Below are 27,252 nucleotides of genomic sequence, written 5' to 3' on the forward strand. Positions count from 1 at the left end.
CCTCTGGCAGTGCTAGCCCAGCCCGGGGTGGCCTCGTCTCTGGGCAGCCCCCGGGGGATCCTGTGCTCTCCTGGGGCTGGGTGCCTGCCGCCCCTCTCCTCTCACCGGGTTGGGTGCCTGGGGGACGGAGGAGGGTGAGCCTCTTGGCAGCTGAGTGGAAGCCACGCGGTGGACAGGCTGGGCTTGTCCAGGGCGTCGGGGAGAGGGCCTGCGCTCTGCTGGCAGCTGGCTCTGGGAGGGACGTGGGTGTGAGGTGAGCAGGAGCAGCAGGGTCACCTCACCCGCAGGGATGGGCTGCCAGACCTCCAGTTCCCCCGACTGTGGAACCGTTGGAGGAAGCCCAGTACAACCCAGCAGAGGAGTGTCCGGGGCGGCTGTGGTTTCTTCCGCTCCTGCCAGGGCTGCAGCTCTCCTGTCATCACAGGGTCATTCCCCGGCATTTAAAAAAAAAAAACAAACCAGGGCACAAGCTGCAGACTTGTAGCCAAGGTTGCTACACTGGGGAAAAAATAACCAAAGATGTGGGTTTTTTTAAGGTTGTTCAGACTGGCTGTGTGAAAGCTCCTCCACTCAGTTTATGCTGTGGCTTTGTGCAGGAGGTGTGCGTGTGTGCCTATGAGTGTACCTGTGTGCACAGTTTCAGTGGCTCAAACAGAGTTTGGATTTTGCATCATAGTATATTTGTGCTCCAAAGTCCCTTTATTTCAGTTCTGAACTTCCTGTGTTTGTACCCAATCATGGAGTAAAAGTGCTCTGAAGTCAAACAGTCTAGGCTCTTTCCCTAGTGGGATTGTGTTTGTGTTTCCTCGTGCCATTCATGCAACAGAAATATATGCTTAGTGTGTAGAAATAGTGGTTTTCTCATCAGATACACGAGTTAAAGATGGGGAACTCGTGTTAATTTGTAGCGATCGTACAGTCATTATTAAGAGGAGGCAAAGATCTTACAATGTGAACATCAAAGGAATCTGACGTTATTTGGAAACAGCATTTGGTACATCGCATCAAATTCTACAATTTGGCTTTTAAGGAAAGGCTCAAGAGAAAGCTTTTTCTCCTCCCCCCCCCCCCCCCCCCAGCTTCTAAGGATCTTTATTTATCACCCTCAGGGGCATTACAGTGAGTAATTAGATTGGACCAGGAGAACGACTTAATTTTACAAGAAACTCATTAATTCATCCTATTTAAAATCTCCTCATTTCACCCAAAACCCAATTATGCTTGTAGTGGCAATGATCTGGAAAGGCATTGTCTTGTAGGTATTAGGGGGGCCACTGGGACTCCTGTGGTATTCATGTCGGGGAGACAAGGGTGACTCCCTTTCTTTGACTTTTAGGTCAAAAGAACTAGTCGCTGGGACAGCTTGACAATTAGAAAACCCTGATGAGCATTTGGAAGTAAAACAGCTGTACAATAACAGAGGGGTTCATGGTGCGGGGCAGAAAGCTCATCAAAAGAGACTATCCAAACAATTGAGTTCTATAATTAACACACAAAAATCTGTTCAGAAATGGTAATAACAGTAAAAGAGAGCTAAGAAGATGCTGCCTACTTATGTGGCAGATGTGGTTTTGTTACAATCCGAGAGAGAAAATCCATCCTCTCAAAGAATAAGAACAACATTAGAGGGGAAAAATAAAAGTAACTTTTTGTTCCTAAGGGTGCAGTTAAAACATGAGCTTAAAATATTTCCAGAAGAGCTGTTGAAAAAGTAACTAGTGATGAAAGACATGAAATATGCTATCAAATTATTTTTTCAAATCTTTAAACATAAATTTATTTTCTCACTGAAATTTATAAGCCTGCCACTGAAATATCTTTTCTTAAATTATTTGCTTTGTCCTTCATTTCACCAAGAATATTATTTAACGTTTTTTCATTAAAATTGGCAATAATCATAGAATCATAGAATCATTAAGGCTGGAAAAGACCCTTAAGATCATCGAGTCCAACCATTAACCTATCACTGCCAAGTCCATCTATACCATGTCCTCAAGCACCACATCTATCCGTTCTTTAAATACCTCCAGGGATGGAGACTCAACCACTTCCCTGGGCAGCCTGGTCCAATGCTTGACCACCCTTTCAGTGAAGAAGTTTTTCCTAATATCCAACCTAAACTTCCCCTGCCGCAGCTTGAGACCATTTCCTCTTGCCCTATCACTCGTTACTAGGGAGAAGAGACTGACCCCCACCTCACTACCACCTCCTTTCAGGTAGTTGTAGAGAGCAATGAGGTCTCCCCTCATAACTGGAGGATTTTTTTTAACAATTTTAAATTTGCAAAAGTAATTTTTTAAGATATTTTCCCCCAAAACAGAAAAAAGCATAGCTTATTTAAAAATAGTTAAAAACAATTTAATGCATATATTTTGTTGCAGCTGTGACTAAAAAGAATGTGAGTAGAACCCGATTCACTATAAGTTGAGTTTTTAAATTCTGAAATTGCTGGCTGAAATTTTCTGATAGAAGATTCAGCATTTGGAGAGACCAAGCAGACTTTCCAGCCCACGCATGCATTCTTTTTTTTGTGTGTGTGTGTTTTTTTTTTTTTTTTGAGAAAGCCATAAGAATCTGAAAAGCAGGTTTTAATGAGAAAATTGAGTTTTAAAAACAGCTTGAGAAAATTTACATCCAGACTTGACTGAAATTACACAATTCTTGTGAGCAGTTTTTGCAGTTTTAACATGTATCACACTGGTAAATTAAAAAAAAAAAGGCATATAGTGATGATCAGCAATGTTTGACAAATCCTGTCTCACTGTAAGAGAAATATAAATTTAAAAGTTTTTAACATTGGAACTCAAAGGTATCAACATAATTATTTCAAGCTGATGTCCATTTAAAATTGATGTGATTTGTTCTGAGAAAAAACTATGAGCTTTTTCATAGTGAAAATATTTTTGTTTGAAAATTCTCCTTGGATCTAGCACAGATGATTGTAACCTTGTTATGTTTGTGGGTGATCTGAATGCGAGAAAAGATTTTTCTCTTTTTTCTTAAAAAAACCCCAAACCTAACAGAAAGAACTAATTAAGTCAAAGCTAAGGAATTGAATTCAAAGTTTGCATTGCACATGTGAACTAATCTTTTTACAATGGTATATTTCGAAAGCTGTGTAAGAACGCCATTCATGCGGGGTCTCACCCAGCAAATCCTTCCTAGAAAAGCAGCCACATGAAGATTTGTCATGAGCAAACAATAACGACTTTCAGGGAACAGGTTCTGTACAGCCTTCTTGTTTGCCTACTAAATCATTAACCTTCAAAAAAAGCCCATCCATAGCCTTAACAGGCGCTGGTTGTAATAGGTGTGTCAGCAGTACTTCATGCTAAGAACAGCTTTTACAGGATTAGATTCGAGTTTTTAAGTGATGGTACCATGGAGCTCTTAGGGGCAAAGAACTACTGGTTTAATGCAACACATTCTCTAATGTCCTTTTATGCCATGTGCTGAAACGTGGTGGATCTCTGAGCATGCTAAAATGAAGAAAACTAACTGTTCAGGGGTAGGTGATTTTTGAAGCAAAATGGCTGTATGTGCTTTAGGAGCAGCCACTGCGTTTGGAGAGCTTTCTTCAGGTCTTGAAATATTAATGATCTTGACTTAATATAGTAGAAAACAAAATACAGTGCATGAAACCAGGGGGAAAAAAAAATCCTTGAAATACAGACTGTTGACCTTGCAGTACCCACTGCATCCATCTACTGCCTTTTAAACCACTGAGTCTGAAAAGACAGTGAGGGGGAAGAATGGTTGCAAAAATGTTTACCTGGGACATTTTCCTACCTTTCCAACAGCATGTTAGAGCCTGAGCAGGATCTTCAGCCTTGTATGAGATTGGTCATCTTCTAAGGATTTTAATACTAGGAAGATGCAAAAGACAGCTCTTCATTTAATAATTCCTGTGAACTGTGATGTTCATATTAACACTAATGTTAGAGTTTACATGTTTTATTTTAACAACCTTGAATAACAGAATTTTAAGGATAAGAGCAGTCAGCCTGGTCTCCTCTTGTATTCTGTTTTTCCATGCCTTATCTTTGTATATGACAGCAAGATTCCTCCTGTCAGTGTCTGTCCTGGTCAGATACAGGCTTAGGCGCATTTCTGATCTGAGCTGTGACAGTGAAAACGGGGAATGGTATCTCAGATCAGAATCTGCCACTTGACTGCTGCTATTGTTAAACCAGGCACAAGAGGACATGTAGCAATAGCACAACTCACTTGCCGGATATTGCAAATCACATCAAAAAAGGAAAGGTAATTTTGGATGGTGGTGGTTTTGTTTTGTTTTGTTTTGTTTTGTTTTGTTTTGTTTTGTTTTTTTCCCTGGCCAGTTCACATCACAAGCAGAATAAGCTATTTTACACCGAGTTGCCTTTGTGTACTGAGACTGCCTGGCTGATAGGCCGTACCCAGTGGGTTTGCATTTGTGCTCAGAGACTTAATTGTCTCTGAGGTGGGGAGGCTGGGTTTGACCCCCGTGATTCTTCCTGTCAAAGCTGTGGTTTCTGATTTTAATCGAAACCCCAAGGCCGTTTAAAGCATGGCCAAAAAGCACCTTGCAAGTTGAACCTTATCTAATACCGTGATGCATGTAAACTCCGGAAGCATAAATCTTAGTCACTTGAGCAATGTGTTTTTATAAGATCAGTGACAGCCACAGCGAGCAAAAGCGGACTGATGTCCCAGCGCTCTTACAGATGGCGCACGGCACGTCGTAAAGTTAGGACTCGTTAAGGAAATTCCATAAATGGCTTTGGTTAATAAGAATGAAGTAACGTGCTGTTTTATAAATGTGTTACTAAAATCCTTCTCCATTTCCCATTGGACGGATTCATGAGAGAAAGAGGGAAAGAACGAGGGGGACTAAGGGAAGAGTAAAACAGAAAGAGCGAGCCCTGGCTCTGCGGAGGGCTGCACCCTGTGTTCTGGAGCCTGCGCATAGCAGGGGAACCCTAAAGGTAGCGTAGGTGATAAATGATGAGATGTGAGAGTGAGTCATGCGGTAAATACTGGGAACAGCCTTTCCTTTTTACACGTTTCTGTGCCTGGGTATTTTCTCTGTTCTCCGTAGCACTGAAAGCCAGTGGTGATGGTGGGCTTTTATCTCTAGCCAAGGGGGAAATTTCTAGGATGACATACTTGTTAGCCACTATTAAAATGTGTTATTAATGATGCTAATGAGTTTTTTCCAAGTGATGTAAAAGTAGCCATCCGTGTAAGCATTGCATTTATGAAGATGATGTCACCGAAAGCTTGCCAACTGCATGTGGGACCTGGTGGCAGTGGTGCAGTTACTGCTATGCCCTGCCTTTGAGGAGGGGAGAGCATTGCTGATTTCCTCCCTTGGGGAGAAAGAGCCAAACGGATTCTGCCTTGCCAGGAGGGAGACGTGCCGCTTCCGGGCGTGTTAGGCTGAGGGCCTCGCTGCCAATCCCCGTGGGTTCCTGTCCCACTCCCTCTTAAAAATTGGCAGTGTCTGACTGTCAGCTGCCATTCCTTAAGTGGTCACAGAATAAACCAATTGCACCCCTTTTGTCGTGCTCTCTGTGTGTGTGTGAATGCAGGTGGACATGGGTTAAGCCACATGCAACTCCACAGTAAGCACAAAGAGGCAGCTGATTTTCTGGCAGTATCAATAGAAGAGTATAATTTTTTTTTTACCATCTCCAAGCCAGCTTTTAAAATGGCTCTTGTTGGAATTAGAAATCGGTATCCCCTGACATAGGATTACTCATTAAGAGTGTGACGATTGTTAATTCTTCACCTGGGGCTAAGAGGACATCATTAGATCTCTTTGAAATGTCTCCTGCCTTGATTTTGAATAAGTAAGCCAGCAATTTATGATCACAGCCTGGGCAAGTAACACTCTCCCTTCCTGTTCCTCCATCTAGCTTGCAAAATCGGATACTACAAGGCTCTCTCGACAGATGTTGCTTGTGCCAAATGCCCGCCTCACAGCTACTCCATCTGGGAAGGCTCTACCTCCTGCACCTGCGATCGGGGGTTTTTCCGAGCTGAAAATGATGCTGCCTCCATGCCCTGCACTCGTAAGTTGGTCTTTGAACAGTCTCTTCCCCTTTTATCATCCATTTCTTCTCCTGTCTTTCTTTTATGCTGTATGTAGGAAATATTGCCCGGAGATCTGTGTCTCTAAGAAGTGTCCTGCTCCTGAGAGCCGCATTCAGTAGCTCTTACAGCCCTTTGCAGATGCAGTTTGCATTTCGGATCACATTTCTGGGAGAGAAAGCGTTGGTTCTCAGCCCTGAATTCCTGACAGTGACATGGTTGCACTGACCCTTGAGAGCTTATAGTCTAAATAAATCAGGAAACTGGGAGGAGACAAAGCTGCAAAAGAGGAGCGACTCACACACCTCGGTAACAGAGTTGGAAATAAAATACAGGTCTAAGTTCCAGTCTGAGGACCTGTCTCCAGTAGATCACATCACCTTTCATCTCTTTAAATACTCATATTTGTAGAAATTGTGAAAGCTTTTCTAATAACGGTATGAACTAGGGTAAATAGGTAATATTTATAATGTCATTATATATCTAATTTGCTCAAAATATAGCTGGTGACTCTTAGGAACATAAAAGTGTTCCTCTGAAAGGGGTAGTAATAATAAATCTTAAATCTTAATGAAACAAACAACCAAAGTATTGTTTACTTTATCTTTTGTAGATAAATACATCGTGTACAACAACTAGAATTTGCTTTAGTTCCACCAAAATGCCTTCAGTGGGGAGCAAGAGGCGTAGTGCACTGAGCGCACCCACAGGGTTGCTGGAACAACTCCTTGTCCTATGTGTTGGTTAATGGCTCATGCAGCCAAAGACCTGGGATTCCAGGCATGCCCTGGTGCTAAATAGCGATCATATAGTTCTTTGGTTTTCACTTCTATAGGAGCAGAGCAGTTTGAAACAATAAGTGAAAGGGCTGTATTTTACCAGGGGAATGTCCATGTGTGGCTTTCCCTGAAAGCTATTGGAAATGCTTCCAGATTTTAGGAGTTCAGCTGTGTATTTATGTAGAGAGTGTGTGTGTGTCTGTGAGTGAGGGAAGGCTGAGATATTTCTTTTGTAACATTTCAGTATATTCCAAATTAATTTTGGAGAGATGACTCACATTTATTTAAATCTTAATTTCTCCCTTACAAGGCAGAAACAAAGTATGTCCATAACTAAGCCAGCACTCATCCCTTCCCCACACCCCCTTGATTCCAGCTCTTCTTCAGTGATCTCCTCCTTTTCAGCTGTGAGTTTTGCTGGGTGGTGGTAAAGCAGGTCTGGGCATAGCCAGGAGCAGCTGCTTTTGCTCAGTAGGAAAGCAGAGAGGTCTACATCCCTTGCCAAATGTTGACTAGGGATGGAGTTCTAACTGTATTGTGAAACCTTGCTGAAATGGGTAGGAACGTGCTTTTTATAATATAATTTACACTAGGAGATATGAAGCTTGACCATTTTGATAGGAAAAATGTCTTTTTGCAACAAAAAAACTATTGTTTGGAAGGTACACCCTAAATAACATTATAGCAGCAAAGGTTTTTCATAAAGCCCTGGTCCTAGTGAGTGGTATCCTGACCAAATTGAAATCAAATTAGTAATCAACTGGTTGAATTTAAATAGGCATGTGCAGTGAGTGAAGTATGAGGAGAGAGCAAAACACTTCCAGATGGGGGAATTGTGAGCGAATGATATGTATGTTTGCTTGTATTGCAAAATGTTCCCCTGCAAGCTTAGCCCTTTTTTGTCAAGTCTTGGGCCTACTTCTGGCACCCTTCCCCATTCCTGTCTTCAGAGGTCAGTCAAAGTTGAACTCCCTCATATTGGTCTTTTGCCCTGAAAATACAAAGAGGGAAGAAGAGAAGGCAAGGGCCATGGTGCTGGCCTCAGTCTTCATCTGTGCAGCAGTCTAGGAGGAGTCGGCATGCAGAGGCAAGCCACCACCACAATCCCCCGGACACCTGGTCTTGGAAAACAGGCCTGTCTCTGGAGGTCCCATTTCATAGCTTTGAATTTTCCTGTAGCTTAAGGGCTTCTATTTCTGTGATCCAAGGTGAAGGAAGACACAGAGGTTATTTCTGAGCTGCCTTGTGGGGCAGCTTTGCTCCCCCACCCACTGGTGTGCTTGCTAATAGTGGGGTGCAAGGGTCTCTTGGGGGGCCGTTTGTTTGGCATGCTCCTCACACCAAGTAGCTTTCTGCCCACGCCCTTGAGGCAAGTGACAGAAAGCATTTCAAGAGCCTCTGCTGAAGGAAGCCCCTCCGGAAGAAGCTCCCCGTTTGTCTGCCGTTCCTGACAAGATGTGGAGACAGAAGGGAGCGTAAACATCAAAGGTTCTTTCAGACGGATTCAGACTCTAATCAGTTCTTACCAGTTGGTTAAACCAGGTGACAAACCCAATTCCCTTGTGCTGACAGCCATAATAATCAGGCACCTTCTTTGTTCATTATGCTCTCTTTAACCCTGGTATTCTCATTCAGCCCTGCATTTAGTAATCGCTCAGTGTGACGGCGCACTAATGAAGAAATAAAACACAGTATCTGAGATCCATTCTTCTAGCAAAAAGATAGACTCTGCTCCACTGGCTTGTAAAATCAGGTTTCTGTTCACTTGAAGAACTATTAGACCAGGTGAATAAAAGTAACATTGGGTAATTTGGAGAGAACACCTGGAATGGACTGTGGATTGATCCTTTCTTTATTATTTCTAAACACTTTTTAAGATGAAGAACTTCAGCCTTCTTAGGATGTGTTTTTGTAAAACTTTGACCCTTGGCTATTGATTTCCTTTAGTAATAAACTGGCTGGCCTCGTCACTTATCTTGCCTTCTAGGTTGGGGGAGGAAGACTGTTATGACTTTCCATTAGCCTGATTGTGCTAGTGGATGAAAGGGAATTGGAGAATTCCCCTTCCTCTTCCTTTCTCGCAGTTCCCGTAGTAAGTAATAAAAGCAACACCTACTTCCTGATGCGCTGGTCAGCAGAGGCGTTCCAGAATTTTCTCCTTCCATAACGCCACTCTGACATCTCTGTCTGCTGTTCAGTTATAAAAACTGTGCCTAACCTTCAGGTAAGCCAGGCATCCCATCTAAACAGATAACTCAAATTCTAGTTTTAGTATTCTGCTCTATTTTAGCTCTGCTAGAGTACGTAGTTATGTCTGGCTTAAATCTCGTACAAGTAAGAGCAGAATGTGGAGGGACGTGAGCGTAGGAGATGGTGGAGTCGGCTGTGTCAGAAGGCCAGGTGTAGACACTCTGACATACATGTGTGGACTGATGCATCTTTTCCCTCAAGCTTGCCACCTGGGGATAATCATCAATGAGTCTGTCACCACTGAGGAGCAGAGCTGCCCTGGATCTGCTGCTTTGACCTAACTCAGGAATTTAGACTCTCAACTCTGAAGCACAGTGGGCTTGTCAGCTGTGTGCTTGGGCATGGAGATGGTATGATTGACCTGTAACACACTTGAGCACAAACTGTGGAAAACATGGACGCTTATCCCTTTTGGAAGCATCACAAAAATAATGTTAAGGCAACTATTAAGACATTCATTATATTTCAGTACTTGCTGAGAGGATGGGTCTTTCATAAGGTTAGCAATCTAATGGAGAATAAATTGCCTTACGAACACACAAATCCATCAGGCTGGAAAAAAATCAGTCTCAATCATGGTCCTCATCCCTGCATTTCCTTCTCAGTAAGGAGATACTCTGTGAATTGCAGCCTGGTGCAGGCAGGTGCAGTTCCCACCCAAGCTCATGGGCATTGGTCCTGCGTCCCCACCGTTAATGAGTCGAGTTCTCTAACTGTTTCTTAACAAACAATGCTCACATTATGAGTGAATACGGAACGGTTTTGTATTGCTTATATTGTCTGTTCGATTCAGATTATTAATGATTTTTAATTGGGAGCCCTTTACAAAAGAAAGATAACCAGCATAGACTGTCCAGCTTGAAATATGTCTCGGTAAATGACCCTGAATAATTTAGTCCGTTGTGCCACCCAAACAGTGACTGATTGATTGATATTTTGGCGTGGCCTGAAATATTTCTAAAACGATTGCATTTAAGACAGTTTATACCAGAGAAGCTTAGAGATAATGAGAGCAAATTTAGTGAGATGCACGAGAAAAGTGCCTACTTTAAAAGGGCTTTCTCCAGTTTAGGTTATCAAGAAATCGAAGAGCCTGACTTCAAACAGCAAACATCACTTACTTGTCTTTACATTCGCCTCTTCTAATTGAATCTAGTCCACTGCTGTATTTCCTCCAGAAAGTATATTGTTTTTAAATTACCATTTCAGTGCTATTACTTGAGGCTCCTGCTTCTAATGCTTTCTGACAGTTATCAGCATAATGAACCATAATGAAATGATGAGCAATCTACAGTGGAAACTCAATGTGGATTCCACTAGAGCTGTGTGACTGTGTTGTTAAAATTTGAATGCACATTAAAATAACACTGTCCTTATTTGTTTCCAAGGTCAAGGCTTTAAAAAAGGTCTGAAAGGTCTAAAGACTTCAATTTTGTAAATGTTACAGTCTAATATATGCCCTCAGCGCAATCTTGTGTTGCATTTAATATATCTCAGAGATAAATATTTGACCTGCATTTTCAAAAAAGAGTGGATTTACCTACCTAATAACTGTGCTTGCAAATGAGTAATTACACAGGAGCTGATTATTTGAGGATATGTTTATTATGATTGCTTAGACTTCTAAATAAACAAATGTGCTCTTTTTCTTTCAACTTAACTTGTGCCTCTTCTGAATTTCCAGACAGACGCCGATCATCACTGTTCTGGCTTTTAGAAGAATAAGAAAGTAGGGTACAACGCGCGGTCATGCTGGCTAGTGTGTCGTAGGTAGCTTTGCATTGGCTTTGCCACACTTCCTTCCCCGGGTTTGCATACTTGTTCTGGCACTACTTCCGTCTAACCTCTGCTGTTGGAGGCCGTTCTCTATAATATCAAGTGTATGCCAATACAGCCTGTGATCTTCAGAAGTTAAATTTATGACATAATAATTCTTCCACGTCTTTATATATGTCCGTACCTTAAGTAAATTGTTTTGTTCTTAAAACATCATATAAGGTTGTTTATTATGTAAACAGTACGTCAAAATGCCTTTTAAGGTGTAGTACGGCAGTTGCAAGAGCAGAGGGAACAGTGGATAGGCAGTATGGAGAGAATGATTTTTCTTCTCCACACAGGCTGGGAAAATAGACCGTCAATCGCTGCCAGACCGAGAGAAAGGGTTTGTGAGTGATGGGAATCTCAAAGGAGAAGGCTGTCTCCCCTCGTCTGTGGTGATGGGCTGAAGGAATTGAGAAAACGTTGAATAAGAAGGGGCGTGGTTATGGCTTAAGAGAAAAGACGGGAGTAATTTGACAATGTGTGTTTATAATCAGTAGACTTAAAACCATCACTCCTTAAAATACAGCAACTGTTTATTAGCTGTCTTCTGATTTTCTGGCCAGAGCCTTAAATTAACAGAGACGTTTACTCAATTAAGTGGGGGCTTTGATTTGGTTAGTCAGGACCCAGTTCTGTAGAGTCGTTGAAGTAAATTAGAGGGCTAACAGAATAAGAAATTTAGCCGTTGGGCCAATGACAGAACAACTTATTTTTCTGGTTGGATTTCTTTCTTGTCAGACTGTCAGATAACTTTCTGGTATCTGCAGTGGAATTCTTTTTATCTCGAAAGATTGAGTGAACGCAGGTGGTATTGTCTGTGGCACAGTGTATTAGAGTAGATGCGATAACGTGCCTTAGCATACGTGGCAATACAAAATGTTCTTATATGGTGGCTTCTGGAAGAGAAACCCAGAGCCCACAGGGGTGGCACCTGCAAGCGTCAGTTTTCCCACACTTCCACCAGTGGTAACTGGACCTCTTTGCTTAACTCCCTTAGCCTGGAGAGAAGAGGAAATATCGGTTGGATTGTTCTCCAGGTGAAAGGAACAAAGCCTGTTGTGAAGGTGGTAACCAGGGTTCTTTTGGCAAGTCAATAGGAAATCGTACATGCCAGTAAAATGGGCATTTTATCATTGGCGCTGGTCCAAGATCCCTAGCTTGGCAGAACTCCCACTAAAGTCAAAGGAGTCTTGCCCGAGTAAATAAATTAAGAATTGTTTACCAAATCAGTTGCCTATTAAAACCCAGTTGTAATGCTAACCGTACACAGAAAGGAGCAGGGGTGGAAGTAGAGCAAATGACTGATATTTCAAGTGGCTGCCGCATCTTGCAGACTGTTGACTTTGGTCTCGCCAGTTGTAAAAACACATAATCTATAATGATAAATGGTCAGGAATAGCCAGGCAGACAAGAAGCGAGGGTTGTCCGAACTGTCAGTGCTCGTGTAAATTAGCCCACAGCAACAGGAGACCTGTCCACAACTGCTGAAAGAAGCAATTAGTGGCAGCAACATATACAACTGTCACAGGAAAGTGTAGGCTTTATTTCTGAGCCTAAACTTACACAGCCCAGGTATTTACTCTGTGTTATAACTTGTCTTTCAGATGGTTAAAGATCAACAACAAAGGCTTATCTGAAGGGCTTCACAGCTCAGATGCTGAAGCATTATTGACAGCTCCACAGTTGTACATGTTTAATGAAGCTTTATGAGACAGAAAGAGGAGGCCAAAGTGCTTTTTCTTGATGGCTGTGCCTGGCACCGCTTTGCCAGACATTTTAGTGAGGGAACTTAAAGAGTTTAAAGACATTGATTATTTAATAATTACTTTCTTTGCATCCACTCTGAAAATAGTAAACTCTCTATTTCACACTCAGCCCTGCCTCCAGGGAAATGAATTTTAGGATCACGGTCAAGTTAAAGCGTATTGATTAGAATTGTTAAAGGCTATCCGTACAATAACGGCATCGTGAGGCCTTGTTGAGCGAGTAGCAGTGTGGCCACATTGGTGAGGCTGGCAACACAACTAAAAGCCTCAGCAGAGTCATACTGCCTCTTAGGGCTTGAGCTAACCCCTTCAAAGGTACTTGATGTACTTCCAGTGACATTTCATTGCTCTCTGTAGATATGCTCCAGAGATATTCGGAGTTGTTCATTGTATGTATCTTTTCTTTTTTACACGTCTTTATTTGTTCTCTTTATTCTTGCTGTGTTGTACACAGAAGCTGGCTTTCAGGTCTTGTATAGCAGAAGATGTGCTAAGCTTTTCACCGCTTCTGATAGTGCATTTCTAGTTAGGTTTTCTTGCTATTAGACAGTTGGATGCTTACTCCGAGGCACTGCTGCTCCTGTAAGTTATCGAAGACTTAACTGCTCCTCTGTAGTATAGCCAAGGCCAAGCTGCCGATTCAAAACGGGCCCGTTCATATGAGGCTCCTTTTAAACGGCAGTGAGTCATAGCAACCTTCCGTGTTCTATGAATCTTGTTTATTATGTAGCAAATTAGCTCAAGATTTCTGAATACCCTGGGTTCCCTTTGAAATCCCTGGAGATGAAGAGGGTCAGTGTCTCTGGAGCAGGCTCGTAAAGAGGATCCGTTTGTCAGTCCCAGTCCAAAGCCCGTTGAAGCCTGCTGGTCTGCCTGATTGACTTTGATTAACAAACACCCGTAGTTGGCACTCTGCTGCATTTAACAGTGTGTTTATAGGGTTTTCTCAGTTTGAGGGTGAAGTTAGAAAGCTTCAAACTGCAGCAGGTTATCCTATTATTTTTACTGTTTGTTAGAATAATTTTTAATCCTTGTCAAGCTAAGGTCTACTTTTTCTGCCTTAAAAAAGAGAGGTGACATTTTCCTCAAGGAGAGTGCAGGAATGGTTAAAGAAGATTAAAGTCTTTTCTACATGCTTGAGGTTTTCTGATGTCTGGTGGGAATTGCCAATGAAGCTTCCTTCCGATTTCACACTGTCAAGCGAACGCAGACTGAATGCAGGGTGACAACCCACTTGAAAATAATTATCCATTGCCCTGGCTGCAGAGACATCCGTTACCTGATAGAGAAATGTGCTTTTACACACATGCACACACAGACGGAGTAAATTATTTTTTTAATCATTTTCTCCTGCCAGGGCTCAAAAGCCTCATCCCGCTTGTTACTTAGCCACATACATATCTTTTGAAACCATCTTTCTTTTAAAGGAGGGTACATTTTAAATGCACTGATCTGGTGACTGACAGGATGCTCATAACGAATGCTTGCCTTCTTGAGGGTATATATTTGAAATATGTCCATTAGCACTTCCATAGAGAGTGTGGGTTTCAGCTTGCGTTTTTAATAGATCTCCTCCCCCAGACAGATCTTTCAAGGTAATAAATATTAACCGTACCATAGGTTAGTAGTAAACAGATGTGGTTACAGTCCAAATACTGATAATATCAGTTTAGTCCTTAATGGATAATGTTCCTGCCAAAATAATCCACTACCACTGTTAATGGCTGAGGACTAAGCCAGCACGAAAAAAGGAGCTCCTGGTAAGAAGCCAGGGGACACGCCAAGACAGAGGAGTGTGGGCAGGTGGCTGTTCGTGGCTAGAGAGAGCTTTATTTTGGGTGCCATCAGAGTGGGTTTCTCATAAGTGCTAAATTCACTTTAAAGGCATTAAGTGTGGTGAGGTGGTTTTTGGTTTGTTTTGTGATATTTTTGTTTTTCAGCCTGAGAAAATAGCATATAATGGCTACTCGGGTCTGATAGAATTGGCCAAACCAAAGCCCAGAACTTTATCTTCAGTGCTTTGTCCACGGGACCACTGAGAAAAGGAAAAAGAATTTTTTTACTTGCCTATAGCTTTGGTGAACAAAAGCCGTTTGCCCAAAACTTGGGGCTGCTAGCTGTCTAAAAGTGGCATTCTGGCATCATGTCAACCTAGCACAGCAAAGAACCAAGCTGCAAGGTCCTCCTTATTTCTTGTCATTTTATGGGACAACAAATTCACTCTGGAGCTGTTTTGCTGGGAATCATTTCTTTCTCTTCTCCTTTCATTGTCCTTTAATCCACACCTCCTAACCATACACTGTTGCTGAACCAAATTAACTGGTTTAGTGAAGACAGTATTCTTTATGTCAAACAAGTCTGTCTGGTCCAGTTGTAGAAAGCTGTAATTGAATTTACTGCATACACCCACAGAGACTTTTAGAGAAGCACCTTCCTGGGCCGATCAGGAATAAAAAAGGAAGATGTAAAACCAGGGATATTAAAACCTTTGTCATAACCATTTAAATACAGTTCCCCAGCACGGTGCACTTACAGTTCTATCCTCAGATCCCAGGGTTGGTTTCCAGAGGTATTTTTCAGTTGCATAGGTTGGTCAGGTTTACAGCTGTAGGGAGAAAGGGTGGGCTGACTTGGTTGGAGTCTATCTGCATGCCCGATGAATCACGCCTGTCTGCCTGTCTTGCTGGAGTCCCTCCAGCTCTGGGAGCCCAGCTACAGCACACCCTTTGACATGGGTTTGAGGTACCTGGAGCTGTCAAGGGAGAGGCGCTCTCCTTTGGACTTGTGGCTCAGCGGCGGTGCTGAACTTGCAGTCCTGGTGCAGCCTGGTTAGACCCTGTCCTTGGGCACACCCAGGGTCCTGGTGTCTGTACTTTCCCTTTGGCATGCATGAAGGGCTGGTCGCAACCGATCCCTGAGGGCAGCAGGAATATTCACTCAGTTGCAGCTAATCGTCTTTGTGCTATTTGCCTTTGAAATTGCGTTCAGGATAGACTTTTTCCTTGGCGGAACGATTTTGCCAGTTCCACTAGGTTGAACCTCCTACAGTTGCACTGTTATTCTTTGGTGGCAGGAAGAAAGGGGCTTTGGGATGACTTCCTCAGCAGGATGGTATCCAAACAACGGGCAAACTTGGAGCCAACAACCTCTGATGGTCCATCAGTGTGTATGGCAGCTGATTTAAATGGAAAATATTATTTTCCTTGCAAATAAACAGTTTACTGATGAAATGTCGTTATGCCCAGTGTTAGTCTGCAGCCTGCCTTGCTTCACAGCCGTGGCCCCTTGCCATCTGCGCCCCACAGGCGCTAGTTCAGTGCTGGATGGCGAGTTCATTACAGGGCCTTCACTGCGGAAGCTGTATGTGACTGACTTTATGCCCACAGAGACCTACAATCCACACAGAGCTGGCAGACAGGTAACATCGCACACGGAGATGTCCCGTGGTCTGGAAGGTAGGAGGGAGCCCGTCAGGTGTTGATACATGCCCTCGTCATGGTTTTCATCAAGCCTCTTATCAGAATTGCAGTGGTGTGTGGGAGGCTTCTGACTGGAGAGGGACTTGAGTATTTTGTAGGAAGGGAGGGAGAGAAATATTGATGGATGAAAAGTTAAAATGCAGCCTGAGGTTGTGGTAAGAGTGCTAAAATACGTCAGTCCTTTTAGTACAAGTAATGCTCACGCTATTAACCCCTTAAAAGCTCTAGTTTTCCTGCATATTCATTTGACATAGGATACAACATTGTCCTTAAGACAGACACATCTATCTGTGGGTGAAAGAGACAGATAGATATAATGGCTGTAGCTTATTGCAGCAAGAGAAAGCCAAACAATCTTCATTGCCCAATACATTTAAGTAAATCTAATAGGAGGGTTGAGGAAGATAGCAAGATTAGCTTGACAAAGATTATTTGTTGCTAAACAGACTCTTCAGTGTTTTCCTCAGCCCTGACAGACACAATGAACTGCTCCACCCAGGGTCTTTCCATTTGCTTCATGGCTCAGTTGATTTTGATGGGTTTATTGTGAAGCAAGATTTATGGAGCCCCAGGAAGGAATAAAATTAAAAACTTCCGTTCCCTGTGTTCCCACAGAGGAGTCCCCCATGTCCGCTCACGGTGCTGGTAAATGGGCTGGGTGAGGGATCCGGCTTTCAGGCCCCGTGACCAAACCACGTTCTCTTTGCAGTCCCCTGACAGGAGACGTGCGAGCGGCTCTGCAGAGCCACCTCTCAGGTTCTGTTGTCTTGGGCAAGGAAAGCAAGAGCACTTGGCTTCCTAACATCACCAAATGAACTTTAAAATTAGTTGTCTTACAAAATAAAAATGTCTAGATTTTTTTCTTCTGTAGGGACTGTCATGTTCTTAAGCTTTTCTGGGCTGTGTGGCACTATTAGCTGCATGCTTCCAGAGTGCCGAATGGCTCGTGCAATAGCGTGCTTCCATCAGCAGTTTTAAGAAAAATGCTGTAAATCATGGGGTTTGGGACAAAATCACAGACATTGGCACCAGTTTCAGCAGTGCAGCTCCTTGTCTCCCCTCTCATCTGCCCCGAAGCTAGATTCTTCTGCAGGAGGACAGAGGGTTTGCGTGAAGGCGGTGGTCTGGCCGGCAGGACGCTGTTCCTGCAGGATCCTGCTAGCTGGGTTCATTTTGAAACAGCGCTGGCATTTCCAGCCTGCCACGGCCCTGAAAGGGTTTTCATCTCATCTATCCACAGTGGCTCTGTTGTCAGAAACAAAGCAAATCCTGATCACCATTGAAGGAGCAGATACGCCCTGTGTTGCAACATGTGAAACCAGGCCCATCAATCTGAAACTCTCCCTGACTCCCAGTGCCAACAGCTCCATTGATGACTATGCTCCAGAAAGAAAAGAAATTGCTTTTCCCCTCACTGTAATGTCAGCCCACCATTTGGAGACTCCCCCACATCTTCCTTTTCATGCTGGAGGTGGTGCACTCATCTCTGTGACCTGCAAGCATCTGCTTCCCTGGTTTTCCGCTTCATTGCGTCTCTGTTTAGACACTGCAATGCCCTGTCCCACATACTAATTACTGACTTTTTGCTTCTGAGGAGCTTGATTCATTCTGGCACATTTTCCCACGTGAAACTGGACCTAGAGCCTTGGAAAATATCTTAATGGACATCAGAGCAAGTCTGAGTTTAACCCCAAACTGGCTGCTGTATCTGAGCTAAAAGGCACCTCTTTCAGACCCTAACTGTGGCAGTATGAACCTTCCTTGTGTGGAGTACTTTGCTTCACGAATATCCCCCTGACATGAGGGCAGCCCTGGCAGAGCCGAGCGTTGCTCAGGGAGGGGAGGTGTTTGCACTGGCACCACCTTATCTCAGCTCTCCCGGCCGTGCTCTGAGTCGATGCTCTGACTTGTGTGATTCCAGCAAGTGAACGCTCTGTAAGAAGATGCCTTTTGCTTTTTCTCACTCTAAAGCTCTTGTGGTTTCCCACAGGAGCAGTTTCTGTTCAGGGCTTGCTGCTGCCAGGTACTGAACGGCCTCTGGCAGCTCCCACCGGCTCTGGCAGCCGCTCTGGCGAGGTCAGACCTTTGCTGCACAGTGTGAACTTAGCCTTGCAGTCTGCTGAGGATGCTGGTTTCCTCCAGAGGCTTTTGTTTATTCTCCTGCCTCCTTGAGAGTACGGAGGAACAAATGTCGTCACCTTGTGCACCTGCCTGCACTGAAGAGAGAGCCCTGGTGTGAGGCAGTTTGGGGAGTTTTGGGGTAGATGGGGTTTAGGTCAGTTCCTGCTCAGCGGTTCCTGTGCTGATGCTCGGGTTCATGATTTCAGGAGTGTCTTCCACCTCATTGCACTCGGAGTGTATTTTTGAAAAGGAGGCTTGTGTATTTGCAGGCTAAGCAGAGACTGCTTTCTCCTGCCCAGGGGAGCTGGCAAACCCAGCTTTTTGTAGAAAGAGGGCTGGTTACGGGGCAGAGGCACTAGGCTGAGATTTGGGAGAGTTGTGTCTGATGCCCAGATGTGCAAGGCACGTCTTGTGTGCCCTTGTTGTCTCACCACATCTCTCTCTACCTCAATTTCCACATGATGAACAGAGATTAAAGCCAGTTTCCTGCCCTTTTCTTTCCCTGCTAGTTTCCAAGCATTTCTGGAGCGGGAACCGTCTCTTACTGTGTTTGGTAACTGATCTTTCAGTAAAAGAGTTTTGTCCTTAGGAGTCCTAAATGCTGCCAGTGCATAAATAAAAGTCGTGAATGGCAGCCCGGTGCTGCAGCAGGCAGGAGGGCTCCCTGGCGCAGGGGCTGGCCCGGGCTCTCTCTTCTCCTTGCAGTAATTCTACCTGCCAGCCCCGATTAACTTGGAAACTCTTTCAAAGGTTTGGCAGGAAGGGAGGATTTCCCTCTTTTCAAAATGAATATATTAATTTCGTATTTCTGAAGTGAGCACAGAGAAACAATCCTTGCTCAGCTACTCTTGCGGCAGAGGCCTTTCATTTAGGTACTGAAGATAAGTAGATACATTTGACCTGTATGGAATTTAAGACTCTTTTCTTAACCTACCTGCCTCTCCTAAAATAAAAGTCGTCTCCTGTTGAACATGTGTTACATCCCGGCAGCTTCAAGCACAGACCCAAGGATGTGATGCAGCCCTCAAAACCTTGTCCTCCACAGTGTGCTCGGGTCTCAGGCTTTTAGATACACCTGATGAATCAAGGCTGCCAGAATTAATCTTCACCATAGTCACCTCTTAACGGCTTAACCTCTTCGCTGCTACACTTGAGTCACTTTGTAATTTCAGCAGAATTTCATCATAGCGTATTCAGTTCCCACCTTACTCTGATGGCTGGTTTTATACCTTTCGCATATGAGAGATTATGATTGATTTATTTGCACACTTCATGAAACTATTGGTGCTGGCTCAATTTTTTTTTCCAGTTTTATAACATTTGACAAATAAAACGAATGGAAAACCTGGAATGAAACTTGCCAGAACTTTCTCTTTCCCTTCCTTTTCTGCAAGGAGATCTGGTTGAACCTTTTGTGAATTCCAACCGTTGAATGTATTTTGATAAAATTTAAGCAACTTTCACAAGCTCTCCTGTGTCTTGAGTAAAAATTGAATTTGTTACTTTCTGCAAAATTATTTCCAGTATTTGTCTGGTAATAATGTTTGTATTTAAAGCTCTAACTATGAGTAATTACTAAGGACTGATATTTGTACTGTATTCTGGTTTGGATCATTACATTTTGCAAGCCTTGTTCTCTGTTTCATTTCTATTCGATGCAGTATTTGCCTTATGACCTGTCCCAAAGTATTGCGTGCGTAGTCAGAGCGCCCTCATGCCCTACCCCAGAACAGGCTGCCTTTCGATGATCGGTGAAGCTTTCCATGATGTATAAAATACCCATCTGTTTCATGGGGTTGCTCTGAATCATCCTTGTTAAATTTAAGGGTACAAAAAGTGTGTCTACCTGTACTGAAATTAGATTAAGAGTCACAGGATTGGCTCTTCTGCATTTTCAGTGTGCTTATTGGTTTTGGGCCTGTGGGGATTTAAGCATATAAATAAGATTTCTGCCTGTGCGTTGGTTACAGAGCGAGGCAGGGCACTGCTGGAGGGAGTTTGCCCGGTCGGGCAGAACCGACCATTACAGTCCCAGTGGGTTGCTGGAGGTGCTGGGAGGAGCTGCCTCCTGCGGGCTCCGCTCCCCTCCTGCTGCCCCTTCCCTGCGCCCGGCTCTGCCCTCTCCTGCCCAGGGAGGTTGTCTCCAGCCAGCCTCCGCCTCTGCCCCCAAATCCCATACTCCCCATGCTGGAACCAGCTGGGAACTGTTTGGCAGCCTGTTTACAATCTTAAAGCCTCCTGTCCCTGTGGTGCAAGAGCTGACCTTGTCTCTCTGAATCAGCCTAATTTCCAAGCATTCTGTATGCTGTCCTGTTCCCGACCAGTTTTCTTGTATCAGCTCTTCTTTCAGCCACTCACCGTATTTTCCTCCCCAATTCTTTCACGTTCTCCTATTGTAACCTTTATTCTCCATCCTTCAAAGCCTTAGTTCTGTGTCCAGCTTTCTACTCAGATCTCCTTCCTGCATCCCAAAGTGTCATGTCCAGCACCCTGCCTGATGGGCTTCGGTGTTCACTGAATATCTGACATTAACTTGTCTGCAAAATATTGCACTTCTATTCTTAAGAAAAAAATATCGTGAGATCAACAGTTTCAACGAGAGTCTGCCTGTAGGTAATGGGGGACCTTGAAAATCTCAGCTGAAGCAGGAGTTTGTGCATTTGATGCTTTGCTCGTGAGATCATGGAAAAATGAATGTAAAATATGTAAATTTTAAGTTTTTCATAGCAAGTATAAAGACTGAAAGTGAAAAAAACCCACTCTTGTTTAATTGCAATACTGGGCTTTCAGGCTCGTTTAGACCTGGAAAATACTGTTAGTTCATCAGATGATGAGATCAGAGTTTGACTTAGCAGTTAATTTTTCACCTTTATTAAGAACGTGGAAAAGTAAAATTCTGTGTGGTCTCAGCTGTCCTTGACTTACCTGGGAGTTGCACACTCAGTATCCCCCAGGTCCCTAAGTCTGAAAATATTAGGTAAGGTTTTTCCAGTTACTAAAAACATGTGGACTTTTTCTATCTAGGCCCTCCGTCTGCTCCCCAGAACCTGATTTCCAACGTCAACGAGACATCGGTGAACTTGGAGTGGAGCCCCCCCCAGAACAAAGGTGGTCGGGAAGACATCTCCTACAATGTGGTATGCAAGAGGTGCGGTGCTGGCGACCTCAGCCGCTGCCGCTCCTGTGGCAGTGGCGTGCACTTCAGCCCCCAGCAGAACGGCTTGAAAACCACCAAGGTCTCCATTACTGACCTTCTGGCGCACACTAACTACACCTTTGAAGTCTGGGCGGTGAATGGAGTGTCCAAGCAAAATCCCAGCCAGGACCAAGCTGTGTCAGTCACTGTGACAACTAACCAAGCGGGTAGGAACCTGAACACAAATTCTCTTCCTCTCTCTTCTGCCTGTTTTTTAAGCAAGCTGTGATATCCATTGCATTTAGCATTAGCGAATGAATGCAAGGAGCCCTAAGATGCGTAACTGGGTCAAACCCTTATTTCATGGTTATACACATGGATAGTTTACCTTCTTTAGAGCTAGAAAAACAGAGGAGGGTTTGACTGCGGCAGCGGGGAGCAGAGCTCCGCTGCAGCACGCTGGGAGGACACTGGGCGGCATTCTGCAGAAGCAGAAGGGCAGAGCTGCCCGGGGCGGCGCCGGGGGGGCAGAGCCGGGGCCGCCGGCTCGGCCCTTCGCAGGGGAGACCCTGCCCCTGGCCGCGAATGCGCCCCCGGGGTTGGCAGAGGGCAGAACGCGCCCTCGGGGGGCGCAGGGGCTGCGCTTCCACCTCCCGCCAAAAAGGGCTCTGTCAGATGCGAAAGAAGAATGAGCTGGTGCTCCCTTGCCTGCCTGCTCGCTCTCCTCTCCCTGCAAAGTCAATTAGATTCTGTCCCATTGTTAAATAAATACCTCCTTATCCTGCTGCTAACAACGTTTCAATTGATCAGAGCTGGCATTACTTTAGAAATCCTATATGAGCTTTCATCTTCATGCTGGCCGAGTTTTGCATTTCACTCATCTGGGAGAGTGAAATACCATTTCTGTTTATACCTGATTATTTCAGATAGCCTAGGCAGTTCTACTTTTTTCAGTCCCCTGCGCTTGACCTAGTACAGGCTGCTGCAGCAGATTGCGGTTTAGATTTTATGATCATTCGTATGATTTTTTTCTTTAATTACATGAAAACATTTCTCGTTTGCAGCTAGCTAGGGTTTCAAGCACAGGGTTCCAGTTGAATTTTAATTTCATGCACAAAATTATATACATTTGAATAGGACACTCTTCTGTATGCAGATTAGATATCCAGACTGTCAGACTGGCTACAAGACCATCAAACCTGTTACCTAATTGCTCACAGCGCAGCAGCGCTGATTGCCTTCACGTCCCACAGATGTTGCAGGCATTCAGCACCTTAAAGCGTAGTTTACAAGGTTATCATTTATCATTAGACTGATGGTGTATGGGACAATATTAATATTTTATATTTTGATAGTACTGGATGACATAAATATTTTGAATTCTGTTTCCTAGTAGATGCATGTGAAAAATAGGTATGCATAGTCTGAATCTACAAATTTTAACTGCAGTCCAGAACACTTCAATATTAGCAGTGAGACATTCAATTTTGCAGTGACAGTTACAAGCAAAATTGTCAAGTCCATGCTGAAGCTCCTTTGAAAATCTGGTCCGGTGTTTTTTGTTCTTTACACATACAGTTGACAGCATCCCTTTTAAATTATGAGTCAAAAATTCAAACTATCGCTTTGCCTAGTGAAAGAAGACTAATAGAGAACAGGGGCTATTACAGTCTCGGGAGAAAGCTGCCGGAGAATGCTGTCATACGCTATACGAAAAGAGAAGGTTGAGAACAGCAGCAGGGACAGTGTTTTTGTGCTATGAATGCCTAGCAAAGAGAGTATTTCTGACTGATTTTGGCATGTGTAAGGATTAGTGGATGCATATATGCATGAATAAGTGAGTGGGATCCATCTACCGTGTGAAAATTCTACCATCTTATGCTTTAATATGCAAACTGAAATCTGATTGAATATGCAAATAAGAATTGATTTTGTTTATTATCCATGAGTAGCAGTTCTTCACATCAGGAAATTTGTATTTTTGCCAACATTTCCAATTATGAAACATGCCCAGTCTATCAAATGCTTCAGAGGGTTGGAGAAAACTGTACTGGTACAAATGAAAATTAACTCCAAGGTGTCGGTGTTTTCCCCGTTCTTCATATGACTTTGTGTATTCTGCTGCATAGAAGCTCTAAATAGAAATGTGTGGCCTAAACATACAGATCTCAACTGAGATAAATAGTCCTTACATATGCAAATTAATCCTATTGATTTCAGTGAAACTGCTTGCTTGAGTAAAGGTTTGTAAAGTTGGACTCTTGGGTTTTGCAAGTGCCGATCTGTTTAATCATTGTAAATGTGTGTCTGGGGTGCATTAAAATTCTTGTGCCACTCATTTTCTTTCACTATATTTCATTATAAGGAAATCATGTCATGATAGAGCACTGCCACAGGCTTGGTTTTGATCTTGCACCTTTCTTACACTAATGTAAAGCTACCTTGGCTTCTTTGCAGCAATTTCTAAATTCAGACTAGAGCCAAGCTCCTCCTTTAAATAACACTCTTTCCCTGTTTTGCTAATAAAAATGAAACTACCAACACTGAAAATCTGTAAACGACTTTATCGGTTTTGTTATCTTTGCTTGTGCTTTACAACATTTGATAGAAAAAAAAATATGTTGTTAATGTGGTTCTTTAGTTCTTTAGATATGAGCAGTGCTTTTGGGTTGTATTCTGGGGAATTTGCTGGAATTGTTTGCAAGAGGTGCATCTTTGAGTTAAATTCAGTAGGGATGATAAGTTTGCAAGGGACCAGGAAATCCTTCCTCTAACAGCAGTCTCAAATTGACCTTCCAAATATGCAACCATATAATCTGAAGAAAATATACAGAAATTTTAGAATGCAGTTTCTGATGTCAGAATCAGAAATCTGAATATTTGTATGTTTGCTTGCATTGATGCCAGCCCCTACAGAAGGTATGCATTTGGAGACGGACAGAAAGCAATGAGAAATCAGTTACTGGTATATTCAATACAAAATTGAAGAAATGTGTTGCAATGACATAAAAGGTGCAGTTGAAAGGCACAGGTGTTTTTTTGTTTGCTTTTGCCATTTTACTCCTGGAGATAATGAAATGAGGCAGTTTACTTTCCCCCTTTGTTTAGAAACTCTTTTCAGTTTCCAGTACTGTAGAAAAATGTTTAAATTAAAATAAGCTTTTGCCATTCAAAGTAGGATCAAAAAGCATTTGAAAAAGTATTTTTCCTGCTTCCTTTGAAAAGGTCCTGGTTTTTATAGCTTTTTTTTTTTAAAGAGAGAAGGCTTTGAACCAAGTAAAAATTTCTATCTCCTAGTAAAATACTTCAATGTTGTGACATTTTAAGAATTTCAAATGGTGAATTCAGCTCGCTATTCTGCACGTTTAGTATAATAATTTATTTAAGTTTTTTGAGATAGGAACCGCCACTCTTTTCCCATGTAAGATTAAAAAGAAATTAAAAAAGCAAAGGATGGAGCACTGAGCTGTTGAAATTTGGAACCAGTGCCCTTAGCACAGTGAGTACTGGGAAATACTGATATTAAGGGTCTCCACCAGCAGTGGTGACTTCTGTGGCTTTCTGTTTTCGATCAAATGAAATCAGCACTTTGTCCATCTTTTAAAAATGTGAAATGACTTGTGGAAGAGATGCAAACCAGCAATTCTCATGCGATGCTGCTAGGAGAAGCTAATTTCAATGAGAAACCCTACCAGGCAGTTGACTGAATAGCTCAAAAATCTCTGGGCTTTTTTTTTCCGCTAAGGATAATGCTGCGAAGCTGTTCAAAATTAAAAGTAAATCTCTCAATAAAGAGACCTTGTTCACAGCAAGCAGGAAGCTTTTGTTTTTTTGAAGAGGCACTGAACAGTTTATATTTTTATTAAAGATTACAGCTGAGCTGTTTAGGTCTCCAACCTGACAGCCAGGTTCACTGCTAAGTTCGTCTGTGTGCGTGTCCGCGGGGGCAGCACCGCAAGGACAAGGTTTTGCAGGGATGCTAAAGGCTTTCACAAGGCAGGGGAGCAGTGGGGGGCGGGAAGCCTACACAAGCTCTAAATGAGATTTAAAATCCAAACTCTTAATGCTGCTTGCTTTCCTCCCCTCTTTTTGTTTGCATTTTATGAGGGGTGGGTGTCCTTCTTGCTCCTTTGCTTGTTGGAGTTAAAACGGTTGGTATTTCTGAACACACAGACTGCCTGGTGATTTGTTACCTTGTTAGGTTACCTTGGGCTCACTGCTTCCTTAAGTGGACCAGCACAGCTAGATGGAGGCAGCATGTGCCAATTAGGATGAAAACACAGTATAAATAAATAAACTTACTCCTTCTCCCATTGCATCAGACGGGATGTTTTCAAGCTGCCTGTGTTCAAGATCAAGAACTGATCTTTCTTATGAATATCTCAGGCTCTCTGTCCCATTTTTCCCTGTTTCTGTTCTTGCTCCTTTGTCTCCGCGATCCCCCACACCTTGCCTGTCTAGCTGTCTGTTCGCCTGTCTCAGAGCTGCTTCATCTCGGAGGCAGAGCGGTGTGGCTGGCTGTGCTGCAGTCCTCCCCCCCCTTCTGTATCCTCCCCGGTCCCTCACCGTCACTCAGAGCCCTGCGGTTGTTCAGTATCCATTTCCAGGCAGGAACTAAAATGGGTCACGGTGCCACCAGGACTTGAGCGCCGCCGAAAAGACCCGCGTGAATTGAGCGTTCTTCTGGGACAGGTTGCAGTTGTGGTGACCAAACTGTGATGAACCTGAAATATTGACATGCAGTGCAGGGAAGGAAAATGTCAACTGTTACTCAGGTTTATTTAGCCTGTAGGTTTGTTTGTTGTTTATGTTCTTAATTCTGTTACTAAAAGGAAAAAGAAAATCTGAAAGATCCTGATCCTTTGAGGATGATTGTGTTTTAAGTTAGAAATGGGGGGGGGGGGGGAGAAGTGGGGTGTTATTTGCTTCCAGAGGACTCGCAAGTTCTACTGGACTTTTTGGTAGGGGAATATGTATTCCCATTTTGCATTTCGGTGGGTCTTCTTTGAGAGCCCACGTTTCCTTTCAACAGCTGATTAGCATTCCTCACGTGTTGTACAGAACAGCACAGAAAATGCATATAAGGTCTTACATTCTGCCAGCGTGGTTTAGCCCGTGCAGAGCTAAATTTGCAGTCAGTAAAAATTCATGGACATACATTGCCCTTGGTCAGTGTGCACTCCTCATATCGACAAAGTAATAGGTGCTCAGGCAGATCAAAAGCAAAACATGCAAAGGCCAGGAAACCTAAGGTTTTCAGTATTTTCTTTTTAATGTGCTACTTTCCTGGATATTTATAACTTGGCTATAAAGAATTACTCTGTAGTGAAACATCAAAAGACATTGTTAAGTAGATTTCAGTCGCAGAGCTTTCTTTAGGTGACTGCGTGAATACACTTAAACTACTAGTGGAAAATAAAATTAACAGATACTCTGAAGATCGATCCATCCATCTGATTCTCTAAACTCCATCATGTTCTTTGAGTATAGTCCTGGTTTCAGTATAAATAACAGTAAATCATTTCTGTTCGCTGAGAGGGAACATAACATTTATTTTGTATGTGGTGATATTTATGTGCATATTGAGAATCTTATCGATAGGGAGGTGGTAAAAGGAGTTAATTTTGCTTTAAAAAATAGCAAGGTCTGTAGTTGTTCAGAGTTCTATAGTTTTATGCTCAGCTCTTGCAAAAATTTTTCCTTTTTTTAATGCAATCCTGGTGATGAGCTGTTTGTTGTGCTGAAACAGAATTTTGAAGGGCCGTATAACCCCAAGGAAGACGTCATCTCCAAATAGCTGGGGAAGGAGCTCTGTGAACTTGAAG

At 43.2% G+C, this 27,252-nt stretch overlaps 1 protein-coding gene across 1 annotated transcript in view; it reads left to right on the top strand.

The window, feature by feature from the left end:
- The window catches only part of EPHA4 (EPH receptor A4), a 106,795-nt gene that overhangs the window by 36,596 nt on the left and 42,947 nt on the right, over positions 1 to 27,252 (top strand). The window contains exons 4-5 of the mRNA XM_087738996.1: positions 5,901 to 6,056; positions 21,316 to 21,654. Coding sequence (XP_087595122.1) covers positions 5,901 to 6,056; positions 21,316 to 21,654 — 495 coding nt within the window. The remainder of the gene's footprint in view (positions 1 to 5,900; positions 6,057 to 21,315; positions 21,655 to 27,252) is intronic.

The sequence above is a fragment of the Nipponia nippon genome, unplaced genomic scaffold, assembly GCF_047370975.1.
Source record: "Nipponia nippon isolate SJK-2023a ecotype South Korea unplaced genomic scaffold, ASM4737097v1 scaffold_7, whole genome shotgun sequence".
Classification (NCBI taxonomy): domain Eukaryota; kingdom Metazoa; phylum Chordata; class Aves; order Pelecaniformes; family Threskiornithidae; genus Nipponia; species Nipponia nippon.